Below are 22745 nucleotides of genomic sequence, written 5' to 3' on the forward strand. Positions count from 1 at the left end.
AAAGTTATAAAAGGTCTGCCTGTTTGTTTGTGTCTCTTATTGTAATTTAGAGGATGCAAGTAAATTTTGTTCACACGTATCCACAAGTACACACACAAAGCTTGTACTTACATGTAAAGCACAGTCATGAATACACATGTGCACACTGTACCCAAAACACCCACACACACGCAAACATTTAAAGACCACCTGCACCCACATACCTACACCCTCAAATAGCAACCCTTTCACACACACACACACACACACACACACACACACACACACACACACACACACACACACACACACACCGTCCTGGAAGAGGCTCGTCATGGTACATCCTTGTAACAGGATTATTTTCTAGAACCCTTATTGGCGGTGAATCAAAGGGGAGAAGAGGGAGATAAGGGGTGGGGAGGAGGGAGGAAGGGTGAGGGAGAGAGTGGGGAGGAAGGGAGAAGGAAGTGGAAGGTAAGTGGAGATAAGAGGATAAGGGTGGTGGGGGAGGGAGGAAGGGGTGAGGGAGAGAGTGGGGAGGAAGGGGAGAAGGAGATTGGACTGGTAAGTGGAGATAGGGGTGGGAGGACGGGAGAAAAAGGGGAGGAGACAGGGGTGGAGGGGGAGAGGGAGATTGGACTGGTAAGTGGAGATAGGGTGGAGATGATGGGGAGAGGGGAGGAGACATGGGTGGAAGAGATTGAGAGAGTGAGGAGGGGTGGTGGGGGAGAGGATGGTAAGGGAGGAAGGGAATGGAGTAGGAGTGGAAAAAGAATGTGGGTATAAGGATGGAAGGAAGATGAAAAGGAATGGAGGGATGGAGTAATAAGCAAGGTGGAGGATTGGGTAAGAGGAAAGGAGGGAGGAAGGAAAGGCAAGGTGAAGGGTGGTAGAAATGGGAAGGAAGAAAAGGGTGGGGTGGTAGGAAAAAAGGGGATAGGGGTAAGAAAGAGGAGAAAGGAAGGGGAGGTAAGTTTAAGGTAGGGAAAGAGAAGGTAAGGAATGAGAAGGCAGAATGGGGGGGTAAGAATAAGGTGGAGTAAAGGGGGAAAGAGGAGGATAGGAAGGATAGGAAAGGAAGCAAATGGGAAGAAGAGGAGAAAGGGTGTACGAAGGAAGGAAGGTGGTAAGGAGGAATGAGGATAAAGGGTGATGAGAAGGAAGGGAGAGAGAGAGAGAGAGAGAGAAGGAGGTAAATAGGGGATATATATACAAATCATAATAACCATAACAATTAATATTCTAATCCATCTATCGATTATATATTTTTTTGTCATAAGATGAATAAAATTATACTCCTTGCATTATATATGACCTAGTATAATCTCGATAATCCGGCCATCGTTAATCCGAATTGGTTCCTTAATCCCGATTTGTGTTATGTCTCCAGTATCGTAACTCTGTGTAGGATCATTCGGTTGTCTCTCCCCTCTATGGCGTCTCGTATCTCTCTGTCTCACGTAACGACATAATCATCCTGTTGTCTCTCTCTATGTATCTCTTCTGTCTAAAGTCCACGAGAGAATTACCCTACTGTCTGTCTCTATCTCTTCTGTCTCAAGTCCACCCTACTGTCTCTCTCTCTCTCTTCTGTCTCAAGTCCACCCTACTGTCTCTCTCTCTCTCTTCTGTCTCAAGTCCACCCTACTGTCTCTCTCTCTCTCTTCTGTCTCAAGTCCACCCTACTGTCTGTCCTCTTATGGTTGGCCCCACGTATCTGCTCTCCCTACTGTCGCACACAGTTGCCGCTTGACCGTGTGTGAAAGGGGCGATAACTACGGCTGACAGGGTTGGTCATCCGTGTGTGTGTGTGTGTGTGTGTGTGTGTGTGTGTGTGTGTGTGTGTGTGTGTGTGTGTGTGTGTGTGTGTGTGGAGACAACCTGACATAGCGAACACATGGACGTACACATGGGAGGTGGGGGAGAGTTTCAGTGCTAAGTTAACGCCATATCTGTGTTCTACCTTGAAGCGTTGTATCAGTTAAATATATTCTCCTATCTCCAGTTAAGGGATTAAGGTCAGGTAATTTTTCCCTCCTTTCCCTTTTTCCCCCTCATCACCCCTTCCCTCCCTTACCTCCCCCCCCCTTCCAGTCCCTTTAAAGTTTTGATATAAAATAGACGCCATATTTGACTAGTAGCATTTACACCAGGTAGATGAGATCACTTGAAGATTAGCTCCCCCCTCCACCTCCCTCCAGTTTATTGTACTTATTGATTAAAGACCCTAAAGCTATCTTAGTGGGGGGAGGTTAGGTTAGGTTAGGTTAGGTTAGGTTAGGTTAGGTTAGGTTTGGTTAGGTTAGGTTAATGTTCAGGTGATCAGATAACTTTCCCCTCACAAACACCTTGCCAGATTAGAGGGAAAATTAAACCTTAAGCTAAAACTTCGAGCTCTGCAGACTTTGCTTTAAATACCAGTCACCCTCCATAACAAACTTTCAAAATGCTTAATTCTGTTGAGTGTAAAGTTTGTCCGTAACAAAGTTTGAACATTTATCCGACAGGACGCGCAGGGAGACCGGTCGAAAAACAGGAACACTCGTAGCAGAAATGTTCCTTTGTTTACATATGTCACCTTCCTGGGTCACTGTGAGGTGGTAAACACGGGGGGACTTGGGGAAACACAGGGGGAAACACGGAGGAGAGGGAAACACGGGAGGAACACGGAGGTGGGGAACTCGAGGGGTAACACAGAGGGGAGGGGGAAACACAGAGGAGGGGGAAACACGGGGGAAGGGGAACACTTGGGGAACACGGGAGGGAACACAAAAAAGGGACATATATACTGGACTGTAAGGACGTAAACACTATAGTTAAAGTCTATAATAACGAGTCTAATCACCAATCAACGCCTATAATGGGGGTCATACACTAGTCAGAGTCAACAACAAAAACGTTCTTATGGTCCTAATTTATTCCATTAAAATAAATTAGTTGAAAAAAGGAATAATTCTTATGACAGTAACGTTTGTTGACATCGTTCCCACGGCGGCCATTATGAGATAAGTAAAGTAAATTAAATACTTTACTTCCCGTCAAAAAAATTTTTTTCTCCCGTCAAAAAATAATTTACTTCCCGTCAAAAAATAATTTACGAGACACTAACCAATCAGAAAACGAGACACTCTAACCAATAGGGAGACAAGACACTTTAACCAATCAGGAGACGATACATTCCAACCAATCACGAAACGAAACACTCTAACCATTCAGGAAATGAAACACTTTAACCACTCAAGAGACGAGACACTATAACCAATCAGGAAACAAGACACTTTAACCAATCAAGAAGCGAGAAAGCATAACACAATGGCTCTAAACACACACACACACACACACACACACACACACACACACAAACAAACATCAGGATTCATGAGGAAGACAAAACAAACACGATATAAACATCCTAAACAGTAATTATCCTCTGTAACAAAACATTTAAACTACCAAGGAAGGAAAAAAGGTGTAACATAAGAGTTCTGAACACCAGTTAGCGTCCAAAACACACTTATTCGGGGGGCAGGGAAGTGAGGGGGGGCAGAGAGAGAGAGAGTTTTTGTCAACGTAGAAACAGGAGGTAGGAAACTTGAGCGAATATTCCTCATGTTCTCGTTAGGTTTAGGTTAGGTTAGGTTAGGTACCAACTCTCACCTTGTGGGATATCGATATGTACGACGCAGGTCCCGTACACACAACACCTACGTACATAGTGACACAGGTACACACAAAAGTCATTCAATATCTTGTTGCTGGAGATAAAAAAAATCTGTTCTAGCAGCATCTAGCATCACCAACCGGTCTTTAAAACACTAAACGGCAACACACACACACACACACACACACACACTGTAGAATGACTACAGAAAGAGTAAGAGAGAGAGAAAGACAGAGATAGGGAGAGAAGGAGATAAACAGAGAGAGAGAAACAGAGGAGATAGAAAGAGAGAATGGGAGACGTTAAAAGAATAACAAGCCATAACAATAAAGATAATGTTTGTGTACATTCTCGCTTGCCACTGGAGGTGAGGTGAGGTGAGGTGAGGTGAGGTGAGGCGAGGTGAGGTGAGGTGAGGTGAGGTGAGATGAGGTGAGGTGAGGTGAGGTGAGGTAAGCAAGAAAGGAGTTTTGGTGGGCGTAATAGAAAAGTTTAGACACTAGTTCTGGCGGTAATTGTGACACTTTAAACACTTATGATCTCTTGGAGTGAGGAGGTGAACGAACGAGTAAGAAAACACCACAAACAAGACAATTAAATTGTTTTTTTTTCGGTGTTTTTTCGGGTTTTTTAATTTTCTTCGTTCGTTTGAGGTTGTTTTTAATTATATCTGTATATCCATTTTTACTGTTATTCGTACGAGGGATGTTTTTTTGTTATTCCTGTGTTTTATTATCTTCTTTCTCACCTATAAACACATGACACAATGTTTATTATGTAAGTTTATACATGACACAATGTTTACTATGCAAGCTTATAGAGGACATAATGTTTCCTATGCAAGCTTATAGAGGACACAATGTTTCCTATGCAAGCTTATAGCGAACATAATGTTTACTATGTAGTATGTAAGCTTATAGATGCCACAATGTTTACTATGCAAGCTTATAGGCATAATGTTTACTATGTAAGATTATAGATGCCACAATGTTTACTATGTAAGCTTATAGATGACACAATATTTACTATGCAAGCTTATAGATGACACGCTGTTTATAACCGAGACATAAACACAAGTTATAGATGACACAATACTATAGATGACTCAAACACTCAGTATCAGTCATATACAGTGTAGGAAGAGGCAGGGAACCGAGACACTATTATTACTGTATTACCATAATGTTTGTTTACCTCGTGTACTTCCACTATAAACACAGACACTTGAGGGAAGGAGATTGGGACAAACGGATGAGATTGAGTCGTTAGTTTCGTTGTTAGTTTCAAGTCGCCAGTTTCAAGTCGTCAGTTTCAAGTCGCCAGTTTCAAGTCGTCAGTTTCAAGTCGTCAGTTTCAAGTCGCCAGTTTCAAGTCGTCAGTTTCAAGTCGTCAGTTTCAAGTCGCCAGTTTCAAGTCGTCAGTTTCAAGTCGTCAGTTTCAAGTCGCCAGTTTCAAGTCGTCAGTTTCAAGTCGTCAGTTTCAAGTCGCCAGTTTCAAGTCGTCAGTTTCAAGTCGTCAGTTTCAAGTCGCCAGTTTCAAGTCGTCAGTTTCAAGTCGTCAGTTTCAAGTCGCCAGTTTCAAGTCGCCAGTTTAGTAACGCGAACCACGTACCGGGGTCTAAGAGGGAAGAAGACGAAGAACGTATACCACATAATAATGAAAAAGTGAGAAATAACAATAATAATCAGTTTTTTTTAACATTTCCTCTTGTCTACGTTATTCCCATCTTCTCTTCAGGATAATCGTAAGAGGAAGTAAGAAAGAAGAGGAAGGAGAACGGGAATTAGATACTGTATAATCCATTTAATTAACCATATCCTACCCTACAAAAAAATACCCATAGCAACAGAAATGACGATCATAATTCAGGTTTAATTCTTCCCCTTCCTCCCCCTACGAAACATATACGAAAGAGAAGAAGAAGAAGAACAGATACAATCAAATAACCATATCAACCATCATCTCCCCTAAACATTAAAACATCGAAGGAAACAAAATAATCATAATCTGTGTTTACATGTCATTCTCCCCCTCCCTCCCTCCCTCCCTCCCTCCCTGAAGGAAACGCGTATATGGAGGTGTTGGAGGGAAAGAGGAAGAATGCATAATGTAGGAGAAGTACGCCGTTAACGAGAGGAGCGAGGGTGAGGCGGGAGTGAGGGCGGCCTGGGAGCTGGAGATAAAGTTAATGAAGCTGTTAGCGAAGCGACAATCACCGTCGAGCGTCGGGGAGGAGCGGCTGCAGGAGGAGGAGGAGGAGGAGACAGCCCGGGGGTTAAGCTGTTTGTTGACGTCCCGCGCCTGATATTGTCATTGGCTGGATGGTATCGTCTGCTTAGCGTAATGGCGGCGGCAGGGTTGGTGGGTATCTTTGACTCCGTGCTCTGATTTTATTTGACGATATTACCGTAGAGGAAAAAGTCATTGTGAAGTCCCCTGGTAGTAGTTGGTTCACTAATAGTACATAAAGGGTTCTGAACGGTGTTTTTAAAGGTAACGACAGATTAAAGGAATGTTTAAACGTAATGAAAAAATTACAGAATAAAGGAAATGTATAAGAGTAATAAAGAAATAATGAAAAAAATTTACCTGAATATTGGGTTTTGTAAGATAACATCAACTGGGAATTCGCAACAGGAAAACGAAACCACTAAGTGTTGTAATATAGTAAATACGTCTGGTTAATGATGCTGAAGACTTGGAGGTTACGATGCAACACGTGTATATCCCGCCATTGTTTGAACACCTCTGCTTTACGGCGTGATACCATTAATTAGACAACATGACTGTGCGTTAGTGATAAGGGATAAGTGATTCTCAACCAGGCTATGTGGATATAGCACACTGCATACTAAGCTTTCACTACCCAAGGAGGAAAGTTTGGTCAGCATTGCACTCGACTGCCTTCGTTTGCCCATCTGTAAAGTAAGGTATCTATTCAAAATCTGGATGGACTGAGGGGAGTACTACTTCACCAGTGACTCTTAGGACACACACACACACACACACACACACACACACACTAACATAAACACTCATCAAACACGAGAAAAAAATAAACGTCCTAGAAAGAATAGAATAAAGTTGCAATAGTCAGTCGAGGTTTGTCATGTAGACGAATGGGAGACGAGGGAGAATCACCAAGTCGAGGGAGAGAGACACGAGAGACACACGAGAGAGACACAAGTGAGACAAGTTGTTATCAGCCGTATCTCTCCCCCCAAGTGAACCAGACTCGTCCACACCACACTGAACTTTTCCTTTTGGCGGTGGTCACTGTTAGGGGCCCTGTTGATGAGGTTACTGTTAGGGGCCCTGATGGTGGTGGTTCTGTTGGGGAGCCCTGTTAGTGGTCATTGTTAGGGGCCCTGTTGGTGGTCACTGTTAGGGGCCCTGTTGGTGGTGCTCTCACTGTTAGGGGCCCTGTTACTCGTCGTAGTTGACAGGGTAGTGAAGGAGGAGGAAGAAGGGGAGAAGAAGGAAGAAAGAAGAGGAGAAGGAGAAGAAAGAGGAGAAGAAAGAAGAGAAGAAAGAAGAGGAGAAAAAAGAGGAGGAGAAGAAAGAAGAGGGAGAAGAGGATGAAGAAGGGGAGAAGGAAGAAAGAGGAGGAGGCGAAGAGGAAGAGGAGGAGAAGAAGGAAGAGGAAGAGGAGGAGGAGGAGGAAGAAGATGGGTTTACGAGAGACGTTAAAAGGAAGTTGTAAAATAAACCCGACTGTCAGAGCCTTTTGGGGGTCTATGGCGGAGGCTGAGACTTGATGATTAGTGGTTGTTGTTGTTGTTGTAGTTGTTGTTGTAGTTGTTGTTGTTGTAGTTTTGTTGTAGTTGTTGTAGTTGTTGTTGTTGTTGTTGTTGTTGTTGTTGTTGTTGTTGTTATGTTGTTGTTATGGTGGTAGATGATGGTTAGTGGTTGTAGTAGTAGTAGTTGTTGTTGTTGTTGTTGTTGTAGTTGTTGTAGTTGTTGTTGGTGTGTTGTGGTGGTGGTGGTGGTAAATGATGGTTAATGGTTGTTATCGTGATGGTAGATGATGGTTAGTGGGTGTTGTTGTTGTGCTATGATGGCTACTAGTTGTAGATAGATAGATAGATAGATAGATAGATAGATAGATAGATAGATAGATAGATAGAATTTATTAAGAATCAATACAGTACATTCCCCTCGAAGTACATTCTTAACACCAAGTAACACATAACTAAACAACAACAACAACAACAACAACAACATCATCAACAACAACAACAACAACAACATCATCAACAACAACAACAACAAAACAACAACATCAACAACATCATTAACAACAACAACAACATCAACAACATCAACAACAACATCAACAACATCAACAACATCAACAAAAACAATAATATAAAATTTCCTCCTCAAAAACTTTAAACAAACATGAAAGTAAAAAAAAAAATTGCAAAAAAAAAACTATCTACAGGTAAGCGACTTTTACCTCCGAACAAAAACAAGAAAAAACAAAAACAAAAGAAAAAAAAGCACTTCAGAACACAAAAAAGGGTAAAACTGGATTGTATATAAGGAAGTTCTTAACAGGTTTTCAACTCTAAAACTCTATTTTTGGTGGGATTTTTTCTTTTCAATTAATGACAGTTTTGGCGTGAGGGGACGGAAGGGCTGACAGTGAGTGACTTGGCCCTCTCTCCATCTCTCCCTCACACCCTCTCCCTGTCTCTCCCTCCCTCCGAATCGCGTCCGGGAACAGCCTGGCCTTCCCTAATCAATAGCCAAGTGCGGACAAACTCTTGATACCGGCACCAAAACACGGGGGGGGGTGAGGTGGTTCTTTGACTTCATGAACGTGTGTGTGTGTGTGTGTGTGTCCCCGGGGAGAGAGGATGTGAGGGTAGGTGTTTTATTGTGTGACTGGGTGTTGCCATCAAGAAATGTTTGCGTGCATGTGGGGAGGAAGAGAGGGGAGGGGATAGGATGGGGAAGAATGGGGAGATGATGTTGACTTCTTGATCTTCTTGCGTGTGTTTTATGTTTGCGTGAGGTGTGCGTGTGGGGAGAGGGAGAGGGGTGTGAGGGTGGGGATATTTTACGTGGTTGAGTGTTGACTCCATGAAGACTTTACGTGTGTTTGCGTGGAGACAAGGTGTAGGGGAAGGTGTTTTATTGCCCATTTTGCGTGTCGTTCATGTTTACGTGTGGTGTGTGTGTGTGTGCATGGGGCAGGGTGTAGTGATGATAGTGACTGTGTGTCTTGTGTGAGCTGAGGTGTCAATGTATGTATGTATGTATGTATGTGCTTATCTCTACATATATACAAGTGTTTATCTGTCTGTCTGTTGGTCTGGATGAAAGTTATTAAAGTTTCCCTTATCAGATCACATGTCCAATACGCCCTGCAAGGATAACAGCCCGTAGATGACTCCTAACAATCTCACCTTCTCAAATTGTCAATTACCTACCGAGGAATGAATCACTTCCCATCTGGTTCCCAATGTTAGTTGTTGAAAGAATTAATTAGTATTTAATTATTCACAATTAAACTTATATATATATTTTTTTTCGTTTTCTAATTAGGATTTTTTATTATTTTTTTTTGTATTTCTTTATTTATTTGTATTCTTTGGTGTTGTAATTGATATGTCGATTTTGTTATTATTATTTTTTTTAGGGGGAATTAATTATTTTTTTTAGGGGGAATTAATTATTTTTTTTATGTAATTAGTGTTTGAGTAAACTTGACTATTCATACTGTGGTTTGTTTCTTCATGACTAAATGATTCAATTTTTGGATCATTTTTTTTTTACCTTCCTCTTTCCTCTCCCATTCCTGCCTTCCCTCTCACTCTCTTCCTCCTGCTTTCCATCTCAGTCTCTCCTTGATTCTCTCTTTCCTTCTATTTTCCCTTTCCCTTCCACTTCCCTTCTCCCTTCTCCCTTCCCCCTCCCCTTCCTCTCTCCTTCTCCCTCCCTTCCCCCTTCCTCCCACACCATCATCGTGTTCCCTCTCGATCGTCTCCTAACAGTTACGATGACTTTAAAGAGGACAGGCCTTAAATTATCGCCAGTCCAATATACGAGGTCAAGTGATAAGTAGTGGATACTGGAGAGGTCAAAGGTCACCCCCTTACATGTTGGGTCATTAAGTAATATGTAGTTGTTGTTGTTTTTTTCATCTGATTTCTCTCTCTCTCTCTCTCTCTCTCTCTCTCTCTCTCTCTCTCTCTCTCTCTCTCTCTCTCTCTCTAATGATTATCTCCCCTCACACGACCTTACGAACGACTCCTAGTTCGACTTCTCTCTCACAGGAACACTGTTACGACTTTCCCCTTACAAGACCTCTATTACGACCACTAACACAACCATTTTTACGAATTCCCCCCTCACATGACCTTTTAAATGACCCTTGGCACGACTTTCCCTTCATACGACCTCTCACATAACCCCTGGTACGACTTTCCCCTCATATAACACCCCAATAGACCCCTCACACGACCCCTCAAAGGGAAGAGTACAACGGTGACACTCCCCTCGCTAATAAGGGGAATATTTAGTCCAAAAGTGGGTAAGTTGTCTACCCTCCCCCTTTCCCCTCGGATTTCCCCTTCTTTGTCCCTTTGCTATTATCCCTCTTCTTCACTTTCTTTTTCTCCTTCTATTTTTCTCTTGTTTTTTTTATTCGTATGGCTTTATCACCTTCACTCCTTTGTGCACATGTAAGGAAGGAAGGAAGGAAGGAAGGGAGGGAGGAAGGAAGGAAGGAAGGAAGGAGGGAAGGAAGGAAGGAAGGAAGGAAGGAAGGAAGGAAGGAAGGAAGGAAGGAAGGAAGGAAGGAAGGAAGGAAGGAAGGAAGGAAGGCATAGATAGATAGATATACAAACAGAGAGAGAGAGAGAGAGAGGAAGTTGTATGCGTCTGTGCGTGTGTTATGTCTCTTCATCCTCACCGTTTCATCTATTTTTATCTCTCTCCTTATCGCCCCTCCTTCCCTTCTATTTTCGTCTCCCTCTTCTCAAACTTTATTCTCGTCTGTGTTTCGGGAACCCTAACATCATCATCCTTCCTTTACCTGACTGATGGATGTTGTGATTAAACCCATGAGGATGTTTTTTTTATTTTTTTTTATTATTTGTTAACGGAAATTTAAATTAAAAAGGAACTTTAATCTGATTTCATCGTTAAGGTAAAAAAAAATAATTAAGATGCTATAAAATTTGGTTGTCACGGCCGTGCACTACCACCACCACCACCACCACTACTACTACTACTACTACTACTACTACTACTACTACCACAACAGCAATAACATTAACATCCACCACCACAACCTCTACCACTAGTACCACAACCTTCTACCACTACCACCACAACGTCTAACACTACCACCACAACTTCTTCAACCACCACCACAACAACAACAGCAGCAGCTATAACACCATCACCACAACAGCAGCTACACTACCACCACCACCACAACAACAGCAGCAGCTATAACACCACCACCATCACCACAACAGCAGCTACACTACCCACCCACCACCACAACAACAGCAACTACACCACCACCACCACCACCCACCACCACAACAACAGCAGCTACACTACCACCACCACAACAACAGCAGCTCACACCACCACCACCACCACCAACAACAACAGCAGCTACACCACCACCACCACAACAACAGCAGCTACACTACCACCACCACTGCCACCGTCCATCGTCATTACAGCCACGACTGGACCAACATCACCACATTAATGAGTTGAAGTGGAGCGAGAGTCTGTGTTCTGACCCTGTTTACTATACCAGGGGGCGCCACCTACTGCCAGGGGGCGCCACTTATTGTCAGGGGGAGGGGGCATCAGCTATTGTCAGGGGGAGGAGGCACCAGCTATTGTCAGGGGAGGAGGCACCAGATATTGTCAGGGGAGGGGGTAGCAGCTTGTGTCAGGGGAAGGGGTACGAGCTATTGTCAGGAGGAGGCACCAGTTATTGTCAGGAGGGGGTATCTGTGTCAGGGAGAGGGGTAGCTTTGTCAGGGGAGAAGCATCTATTGTCAGGGGAGGGGGGTAGCGTCTATTGTCAGGGGAGGGGTAGCAGCTTTGTCAGGGAGGGCAGGGTAGCAGCTTTGTCAGGGGGAGGGGGCAGCTATTGTGAGGGGGGCACAACCTAACCGATAGACAGTGTTGAGATAAAACCCCGGAAGTATTTCCTTCCAGCAAATGTGACCTCCTTACCCTTACATCTGATCACCTGTGCAGTTTAAGGTCATATAGGTTAACGTTGAGTCAGCGAGGGTCAAGCAAGGTCAAGTAGTACAATTAAATAGGTGATTAAGAAGGTTAAGTAGCATTAGATAGGGGTCGGGGGTTAAATTGATTTTGGCAGGGTAAGGTAGGGTCAGGTAGGGTCAGGAAAGGTCACGCAGGGTTAGGCAGGTTTGATAGGATTGCTAGCAGTTCATAATACACAATTTAAGATTCATATTGCCTTTTTTTTTTTTTGCTTTGATGCACAAATTATTGGAAATTTCTGAAGAATGGAGATATTAGTAGTAGTAGCAGTAGTTTTAGTAGTAGTAGTAGAGAAGGTGGTACGGTTGGCCAGTAGGTGGTTTGCCCTCCCAATGCGTGTGTGGCTCATCCTATAACATTGACCTCGCCATGGTGTGTAAGAAAGGGGGCTTCGTATGCATGAGGCATGACGAAGTAAGGGATCTCACGGCAAATTTTCTGAAGGAAATCTGGCACGACGTCATGGTAGAGCCGCCCCTCCTTCAATTGGACGGTGAGAACCTCCATCACAGGACTTCCAATACATCTAACGAAGCCCGTGTGGACGTCAGCGCTCGAGGATTCTGGACGCGGGGACAGCGAGCTTTCTATGATGTTAGGATATTCGACCCCATGGCCGCATGTCACCGTAACTTGAGGAACGAGAACGACAAGATTACTAGGGCATAGACCACAGGGCAGCTTTACTCCTCTGATGGTGTTCACAATCTCTGGCGGGATGGGACCAAGTGCAAGATGTTATCTACGCCAGACTCGCTGAGGTGTTATCTGAACGGAAGCAGCAGCTCAGAAGTTACGCTACAGCCTGGTTGAAATGTCGATTGTCCTTCTCTCTCCTTAGGTCTGTATTGCTTTGCCTCAGGGGAACGAGGTCGTCTGCCCCAAAGTCAACAACAGTTGCAAATAATGACTATGAGGCAACAGTCACTGAATGCCGCATAGATCTGCGGCTCAACTAACTCAACACAGCTAGGATGGCTACTTATGTATTATGATAGTTAATTTCAAGGCAATAAAATGACGGCGAAGGTGTGGCTATTGGGGGAGGCTGGAGGCCACGTAAAAAAATAGTAGTAGTAGGACGTGTATGAGCAGACAGACAGACAGACAGACAGACAGACGCTCGGAAATAATACCCTTGGTTAAGTCGGTCCTTCATAATGTTTCATCTTTACCAAATTTTTTCGCTCATGAGTTTATCCGCTTTTTTACCACTCCCGTATCCGGACTCAGGGGAAGACCCGCCTCGTGTAAACAGAGAAACAGAAACTAAAATAAATTAAAAAAAAAAGTGAATGAAGATTAAAATTTGTATAATATTTAATTCATTATATCCTTGTAGTTATTTATTCATTTAAATTATTTATAAACTTATTCATTAACTCAGTTCTTTCACTGGCTGTATATACGTTTGTCTGTCTATTCATTCATCCATTCATTTAATCTCTCTATTGCTCTTTCTCTTTAACAAGGTCTCTCTCTATCTCTCTTATTAACAATCTCTATATCTCTCTTTAACAAGCACGCTTTCTCTATCTTTAACTCTCTATCTCTCTTTAACAAGCTCTCTCTCTCTCTTTCTCTCTCTCTCTATCTATCTCTTTAACAGTCACTCTCTGTCTCTGTAACACTCTCTCTATTTATCTTTGACAAGTTCTCTCTCTCCTTAACACGTTCTCTCTCTCCTTGATAAGTTCTCTCTCTCCTTGACACGTTCTCTCTCTCCTTGACAAGTTCTCTCTCTCCTTAACATATTTTCTCTCTCCTTGACAAGTTATCTCTCTCCTTGACAAGTTCTCTCTCTCCTTGACAAGTTCTCTCTCTCCTTAACATATTTTCTCTCTCCTTGACAAGTTCTCTCTCTCCTTAACACGTTCTCTCTCTCCTTGACAAGTTCTCTCTCTCCTTGACACGTTCTCTCTCTCCTTGACTAGTTCCCTTCTCTCTCCTTGACAGGTTCTCTCTCTCTCTCTCTCTCTCTCTCTCTCTCTCTCTCTCTCTCTCTCTCTCTCTCTCTCTCTCTCTCTCTCTCTCTCTCTCCAAGCACCATAAAACGCCGGCCAAGCTATCAACCTCCAGTACCGTACTCACTCCACCTACCTCCTTGTTGACACACTCCCCTGAGGCCCCGGTTCCTTCCCGTGTGTGCCTGGGACCTTGGCAGACGCTCTTCCTGATTAAACCAAACACGGAAGGCGAAGTATATGATCGTATACTCGTGGGGAGGGACGGGGGTATATACTTGTCGGTGGTATATATGATACACATGTGGGAGGTAATAATAATACACACACACAATAATAATAATACACACACACACACACACACACACACACACACACACACACACACACACACACACAATAATAATAATAACAACAAGGCACCAAGAGAAAGGACATAATAACAACAGGGATTACGGTACGAAGATGTGAAGTACCAGAGACGACGATAAACTGATAAATGAAGAGGAAATGAATTATGATTTGCCACGACTTGTATAAATCATGCAACAGGGAATAATTGATGAAGGGGACATAGAGTATATTGATAATTAAGGGGACATAGAGTATATTGATAAACCTTGGGAGAACTTAAAGACAGAGAAGGAAGTGGATTACAGATGGATGATAACGAAAACAGAGAAGGAAGTGGATTACAGATGGATGATAACGAAGACAGAGAAGGAAGTGGATTACAGATGGATGATAACGAAGACAGAGAAGGAAGTGGATTACAGATGGATGATAACGAAGACAGAGAAGGAAGTGGATTACAGATGGATGATAACGTAGGAATAATAGAGAAATGGTGATAATTATTTGATGTTTGTTGAGAAGAATTATTAGTAGGTGGAGGAGTTACGATAACTTGGGGAATTATTATGTGATGATATATGACAATTACCCCGTTAATGTTTATGTTTATAGGCAAGAAACCCTTACGATAGGCTCTCTCTCTCTCTCTCTCACAAAATTCCTCCCCCTTTCACTTGCTCCCTTTCTCTCCCTCCCTCTCCCCTCTCTGCTCCTTTTCTCCCCTACTCTCTCTCTCTCTCTCTCTCTCTCTCTCTCTCTCTGCTCCTTTTATCTCCTCTCTCACTCTTTCACTGCCTCCTTCCCTTCGCTCACTCCCTCCCCTTCTCTCTCTCTCTCTCTCTGTTCCCTTTCCCCCTCTCTCCTCCCCCCTTTCTCTCACCCCTTTCGAGAATCGTTCTGAACGGACAACTCTCGCTCCCACTATAACTTGAGCTCCTTCCAAGACTTGGGGGAAGTGTCACATAAAAATGCCAGCACTAAGTTTACGTATTTCCAGAAGATCGTAAAGCGAGTTGGTGTATTTCCAGCGTGTATTCTAGTGTGTATTTGCAGGGTGTATTTCCAAGGTGTTTTTCCATAGCATATTTCCAAGGTGTATTTCCATGACATATTTCCATGGAGTATTTTCAGGGTGTATTTCCAGTATGTATTTCCAAGGTGTAATTTTAGGGTGCCAGGGTGTATTTCCAGGGTGTATTTCCAGAGAGAGAGAGAGAGAGAGAGAGAGAGAGAGAGAGAGAGAGAGAGAGAGAGAGAGAGAGAGAGAGAGAGAGAGAGAGAGAGACTTACATTATAATCATCTAAACTATTCCTTTCTCCTTCTTTTTTCACCAGGTATGTTTGTTCATTAATTAAATAGGTAAGTCGTCTCTCAGCTAGCAGGAACGCGGAACGGTAAATATTATGTTTATTTACCTAGTGAGTACAGTATGTTGATATATATATAATGTGTGTGTGTTATATTATACCAGCTGGGAGTATATTCACATATTATAGTATATTAATGTTATATTGTTCCACTTCTAAAACAGCCAAGGATATATTGCCATTTAATCTATAATATTTATCAACTGGACTATATTGATATATATCTATATATATATTTTACTATATTATTTATTATATTGTACCAGCTGCAGATATATTATAAAAATAGATTAAAAATTTATCGGTATTTGACCCACCATGGAAATATATTTGGCCTTAAATAATCATCCCATCAATGGAAAGGCAACATCGACTCCTATTTACAGGGTGTCTCAAAAATATATATACACACTACCATACAGAGTGTCCTGATGTTTGTATACATTTTTCTGAGACACCTTAAGGACGTGAAATTTTACTGTATATATTATTATCTTGCACTAATGGGGTCCAGGGTAATACACCTTCAGAATCATAGGCATTACAGACAGGTAAACAGACTCAGGTATATAGAAACACAAGTAAACAGACCGATTCAAACCTATAAGCAGACAAGACAGGTAAACAGGAACACAGACAGACACACAAACACCTGACATCAATATCCTTTACCTATAACCTAAAGAGGAATAATAATACGAGTTGATCTTTTAAAATAACTAAATCATTCTTGTCTCCAATAAAAATAAAAATCCCAATCTCATCAATCATTAAATTTATATATATATACTGTATATATATATATCCGAACAACACTAAAGTCACCATAGGTAATATAGGAGAGTATAAGGAGAAATAAGCAAACTCCTTTTATATACCACAACATATAATTAACCCTGAATCATATAATTACCATAAATCTCACCAACCGGAAATAAGGTAATGGTTTTCCCAGGTGTAGTAATTAACCTGAAGACACACACACACACACACACCTGGACGAGCATCGAGGTGATAATACAAACGCATGAAGTTGCTCTACCTTGAAATATTATATCTGCGGCAAGACCATATAGTGAAGGAGGAGTGAGGGGAGGGGGTATTGTACGTAAGGATAAAGGGAGTGTTTGGAGGGTGACGTGGAGGTCCTATCATATCCTTCGTTTAGGGGATTGGAGGGTGAAGAAGAGACGGGGGAAGGGAAGGATAAGGGAAGGGAAGGAAGGAAGGAAGGGAGGGAAGAAGGGAGGGTAGGAAGGAAGGAAGGAAGGGAAGGGGAAGGGAGGGAAGGAAGGGGAGGGAAAGGGAAGGGGAGGGGAAGGAAGGGAAGGGGACGAAGGGAGAGGGGAGAGCTCCTTTCATGAACTGGCAGGCGGCCAAACTCCATCACCCAAACCTCTCTCCAAAATCCACGTCATTTATATCTGGCACTTAAGGTGACACTGAGGAACACTAACATGTTCCCCTCCACGCTAAGTGCTCCGTTAACCTCCACAAGTCTTACTCTGACACAACGTTTGACACACTTATTACTCTGACACAACGTTTGACACACTTGTTCCTCTGACACAACATTTGACACATTTGCTCCTCTGACACAACGTTTGACACACACTTGTTACTCTGACACAACGTTTGACACATTTGCTCCTCTGACTCAACGTTTGACACACACTTGTTACTCTGACACAACGTTTGACACATTTGCTCCTCTGACTCAACGTTTGACACACTTGTTACTCTGACACAATTTGACACATTTGTTCCCCTGACACAGCGTTTGACACACGTTTTCCCTGAAACATTTGACACCTCCCCCCCCCCAAAAAAAAATAAAAACATAAAAAAAATAAAAAAATATTCACACCTCCTCCACCACGACTACATTTTTTCCCAACGAGTGAGAAAAAAAATCGTTCGGTTAAAAAAATATATATCGGATAGTTGTGGTCATTATGGTGGGTTAAAATGGCCTCGTATATTAATGATTAACAGGGAGAGAAAAGGTCTATATTAGTCACCTTTACCTGATATATATATATATACAGTGAAACCTCCATATACCGGACATCTCTCTCTCTCCATAAAATCCATTAGATGGAGGTTTTAGATTTAACGGACCCTCGATATAACGGACTTCCATCTCTATATCATTCACTATATGGAGGTTATACATCTAACGGACCCTCAATATTACGGACTTTCATCTCTATATCATTCACTATATGGAGATTATACATCTAACAGATCCCTCGATATAACGGACTTTCATCTCTATATCATTCACTATATGGAGATTATACATCTAACGGACCCTCGATATAACGGACTTTCCTCTTCATATAGTCCGTTAAATAGAAGTTTTACTGTACCCGACCCTCGTGAAATATAAGGTAATTTTTTTTCAATATTTTTCATTATATATTTTTTCTCCTTTTCGTAGGCCTAATATATATATTTTTTTTTTCGTGTAATAGAAAGTTTATTTTTTGTTGAGGTTGAAGGTTAGGTTAGGTTAGGTTAGGTTAAGTTAATGTAGTGAGGGAGAGCTGCTGACAAGGTTTTAAATCATAAATAGGAAGGAAGGAAGGAAGGCAGGAAAGGGGAAGGAAGAAAAGATGGAAGGAAGGAAGGAAAAAGGGAAGGAAAGGAGAAGGGAAAAAGAAAGGAATGAAGGAAAGAAGGAAGGAAGGAAGGAAGGAAGGAAGAATGTCGAGAAACTGTGATAAAGTACAAAGATAGATAAACCCCGAGGAAAGAGGAATTAAAGAAGTAAGAGAAAAAATGAAGGACTCCCGTACACAAATAAGTTTATGGTAGGTTAGGTTAGGTTAGGTTAGGTTAGATTAGGTTAGGTTAGGTTAGATTAGATAAGGTTAGTTTAGGTTAGATAAGGTTAGGTTAGGTTAGCCGGGGTACCTAACCTTCACGTGATCCCCAGTAAGTATACATGACTGCCCACGAGGACACTTTGTTTACATGGAGGACCTTGGGGGTGTTGCACCTGTCAGCTGATCAACATAAACACGATCTCCTTAATTACGTGGGTGGAGGCTGTGTCTGTGGGCGGTGGTGCCAGGTGTTGTGGTGGGCGTGCAGGTGACTAACAGAACACAGAGACGGTGGTGAGATAGAGGGTAGACAGACAGACACGGTGGTGAGGCAGAGGGTAGACAGAAGGAAAGACAGACAGACAGGCAGACAGATAGACAGGCAGACAGACAGACATCCAAGAAAAAGACAGAAAGAAAAATAGATTACCAAATATTCATAATAAAAACCAAAAAGAAATATAGTCAGACAAACAGACAGAAAAACAGACAGAGACAGAAAGACAGACAGACAGAGAAAGGATGACAGACAGCACGACAAAGAAAACACAAATTAGGTCAATTAATCCGACACTTGAATCAGATCAGCACTAACACTATCCTCAGGAAGGGGTGACGAGGCGTGACGGTCACAGGGAGGAGGACCGGATGTGTTGTACAGTATATTAGTGACGCCAGCGGACAGTGACTACACACACACACACACACACACACACACACACACACACACACACACACGCACACACACACACACACACACACACACACACACACACACACACACACACACACACACACACACACACACACACACACACGCACACATTGCACTTGGGCTGCTCACTGATTTCCTGAGTGAGCGTCGTCAGGCAGTCAGGTACCAGGGTTCTGTCTCCACATTCCAACACCTCACCTGTGGTGTTCCCCAGGGGACCAAGATGGGACCACTGTGCTTCCTAATCCTGATCAACGACGCTCTATCGGACACTCCTCACAGGTAGAAGTTCGTGGATGATTGCACTGTGGGGGTTACAGTGGACATCTCACCGGACTACTCATCGCTACAAGGCACCCTGGACAGGCGACAGGTATGGACTACGGAGAACAAGGTCACCATCAATCACACCAAAACTGTAGTCATGCACATCAATACCGCCACCACTCCAGTGCAAGCTCCAGCAGTCACAGTGGGTGCCCATCCTCTCCAGTTAGTGCAGTCTGCCAAACTCCTGGGTGTAACTATAGACAACAAACTGGACTGGAAGGCCCATGTAAACAACACAATCAAGGCAGCCTCGTACCGACTCTACATGCTACGACGACTCTCACTTGGGGCACCCACATCAGAGCTGAGGACTATCTACAACGCATTTATTCTCCCTAAATTAACGTATGCGTCACCAGCCTGGTCGTCTTCTCTCAACTCTACCCAACAACGTCGGCTAGAGAAGGTACAGAAGAGGGCCTGCAGAAACATGCTCGGCGCAGACTACTCTGGCTACAACAACGCTCTCTCCACCCTGGAAATGGCATCCCTCAGTGACCTCCACCACCACGCACTAGCAGGGTTTGGCAGTGGACTACTGCACCATCCTCGTCATCGCCACTTACTGCCACCTGCAGTCCCCCGCCCACCTCGCGCAGTCTGCCACTACAACAAAATTCAGCCCATAAGAGCCAGCACCGATAGATATAAGAATAGCACCATCCCATCTATTGTTAAAATAATAAACAGCTCCTGATTTATGTACTGTACAGCCTTGTAAATGCATTGAACGTATATTATTATGTCTAAATCACATGTAAGTTTGTATATTTTCAGCCACCGGCTGCAACTCTATTAATAAACCGTTTATTAATATTATTATTATTATTATTATTATTATTATTATTATTATTACTATTATTATTATTATTATTATCACACACACACACACACACACACACACACACACACACACACACACACACACCTTTCTGCTGTCGCCTCTCTGGTAATTACACCTGCCATCTGCTTGACGTGTGGGTAGAACTGTGGGTTATTGTCTTCCTCAGGTACGATTTCATTTTAATTAAGGTGTAATTTGCTGTTTATTGAAGTGGTGGACAGTATTTAAAATTGGTCTTATCTATAAATGTATTGAAATATATATTAAATTTTACTTATATAAATTTTTTGGGGTAAACGTACATGTTATTTAGTGTTTTCAAGTGAGGTTAACATTCATAACATTTATAACATTACAAAAAGTATATAAATTCAATAAACATCCCCAATGAAGACACTCGCTGAAAGGAATCATAGAAACTGAAAGAATTTAGTCAAATACGGATGAAATAATACAAGACTTATACACAGCTGAACATTAAAATCATTATCCCTTAAACTAGTACGTAATGTAAACATCTTTCAGGAGAACATAGTTATTAGTACATGTTAACTACTTAAGTACAGGTAAGGTAACAACACCTGAGGGATAAAGGTGTATTACAGGTAAACTTATACACAAAATTCTCTGGACACTTTTGGTAATATTTAAGAAGCTTAACAAGAATAGGCCTATATTTTTAGGCTTATCTTTAGTAATTGATGAAATTAAAAAGTAAAATCTATATAGGTTCCTTCATTAAATAAGAAAGTGTTCAGGCAGTAATGAAAATAATGGCGCTTGTCGTATATTCATCAGCGGGGCGCCACGAACCAACAAGAGGGCATCGCTAACCCATAAGAGGTGCCACAAACCGACAAGTTGTCGCCAGTAACCCACAAGGGGGCGCCACTAACCCACAAAGCTTTATGGAAAAGTTCTTTCTCCATTATAACTTCAGCAACACATTAACAACTTTGAGAGAATATATTCAGTGACGCGATACTTTGTGGACGACGAGGGTGACCTATTAACTTAGTATGTCTATGGCTGTATTAAAACTCTACCTTTTAACTTTGTATGTCTATGGCTGTATTAAGACGCTACCTTTTAACTTTGTATGTCTATGGCTGTATTAAGACGCTACCTGTGAGCTTAATATGTCTATGGCTATATTAAACTGATACCTTAATCAATAGACGCACACTAGTATATTATCGATATCAATACAACTCTACAAATAAAACTGCATCAATAAAATATATACATTTAACGTTACATTTAAACTGGGGCCCAAAAGGACAAGGATATATTATAACTTGGGGCCCGTTTGATCAACAACCTAAACGACTATAGCTATATGTACTGTATAAACTGTATATATATAATCAAAATGTCTACTGTATATTATTGAGAATTGAAATCATTTTTTATTTCATTTTTTTTAATAACACAGAAACGCGGTATCTGTCATAATGAGATTTTTTACATGAATAAAACATGTTTGTGACCTGAATGTGTTGACACCTGCTCTCGTTAACACATATATGATGGTAATTACTTCCTTATATTTACACACACACGCACGCACACACACACACATACACACACACACACACACACACACACACAGTCACAGTCAGGAGGACAAAAAGCCACACTGACAGATAGACAGAGACCCACACAGACAAATAGACAGATAGACAGAGACCCACACAGACAAAAAAGACGAAGAACCACACAGATAGACAGACCCACACATACGGATAGACAGATAGACAGAGATCCACACAGACAAATAGACAGACCCACACAGACATAAAGATAAACAGAGACCCACACACAGACAAAGACCCCCCCACATAGACAGATAGACAAACAGGCCCACACAGACAGAGACCCAGACAAACAGCTAGACAGGGGTAAACAGGGACACATGACAGAAAACCCAAAGTAGTCACAGAGAAAGAGAGAGAAAGATGGAGGAAAGACAACAACAAATAAATAGACTAACTGAAAAAAAAAACCTATTTCCAGGTTCCATGTTTGAGTGTATTTGTGCTGTGTGTGTGTGTGTGTGTGTGTGTGTGTGTGTGTGTGTGTGTGTGTGTGTGTTGAATTGGCAACTCAGCTGAAGTGGTGGCCAGGGGAGGAGGAAAAGGAAGAGGAGGAGGTGGAGAAAGAAGAAGAAAGAAAGGGAATAGGAGAAGGAAGGAAGAGAAGGAACAGGGGAAGAAAGCAGGAGTAGGAGGTGGAGAAGAAGAAGGATTAAGAGGAAAAACAAAATGAAAAGGAGGAGGAGGAGGAAGAGTGTGTGTGTGGGGGGGAGGTGACGGCCGGTAGGTGAAGACGACGACCAAACAGAATAAGTTTTTAATACTAATTTCTTATTGTGTGGCCAGACAGGGAAGGTAAAGAGACCAGGCGATAACATTAGCAAAGGTCA

The 22745-nt window shown here is 42.3% G+C and overlaps 1 protein-coding gene across 1 annotated transcript in view; it reads left to right on the plus strand.

Moving 5' to 3' along the window:
- The window catches only part of LOC121858025 (tripartite motif-containing protein 67-like), a 136912-nt gene extending 122183 nt beyond the window's left edge, over positions 1-14729 (plus strand). Inside the window, exon 2 of the mRNA XM_042354266.1 lies at positions 14515-14729. Coding sequence (XP_042210200.1) covers positions 14515-14729 — 215 coding nt within the window. The remainder of the gene's footprint in view (positions 1-14514) is intronic.
- The last annotated feature ends 8016 nt before the right edge of the window (positions 14730-22745 follow it).

Source organism: Homarus americanus, unplaced genomic scaffold (genome assembly GCF_018991925.1).
Source record: "Homarus americanus isolate GMGI-L3 unplaced genomic scaffold, GMGI_Hamer_2.0 scaffold37448, whole genome shotgun sequence".
Lineage (NCBI taxonomy): Eukaryota > Metazoa > Arthropoda > Malacostraca > Decapoda > Nephropidae > Homarus > Homarus americanus.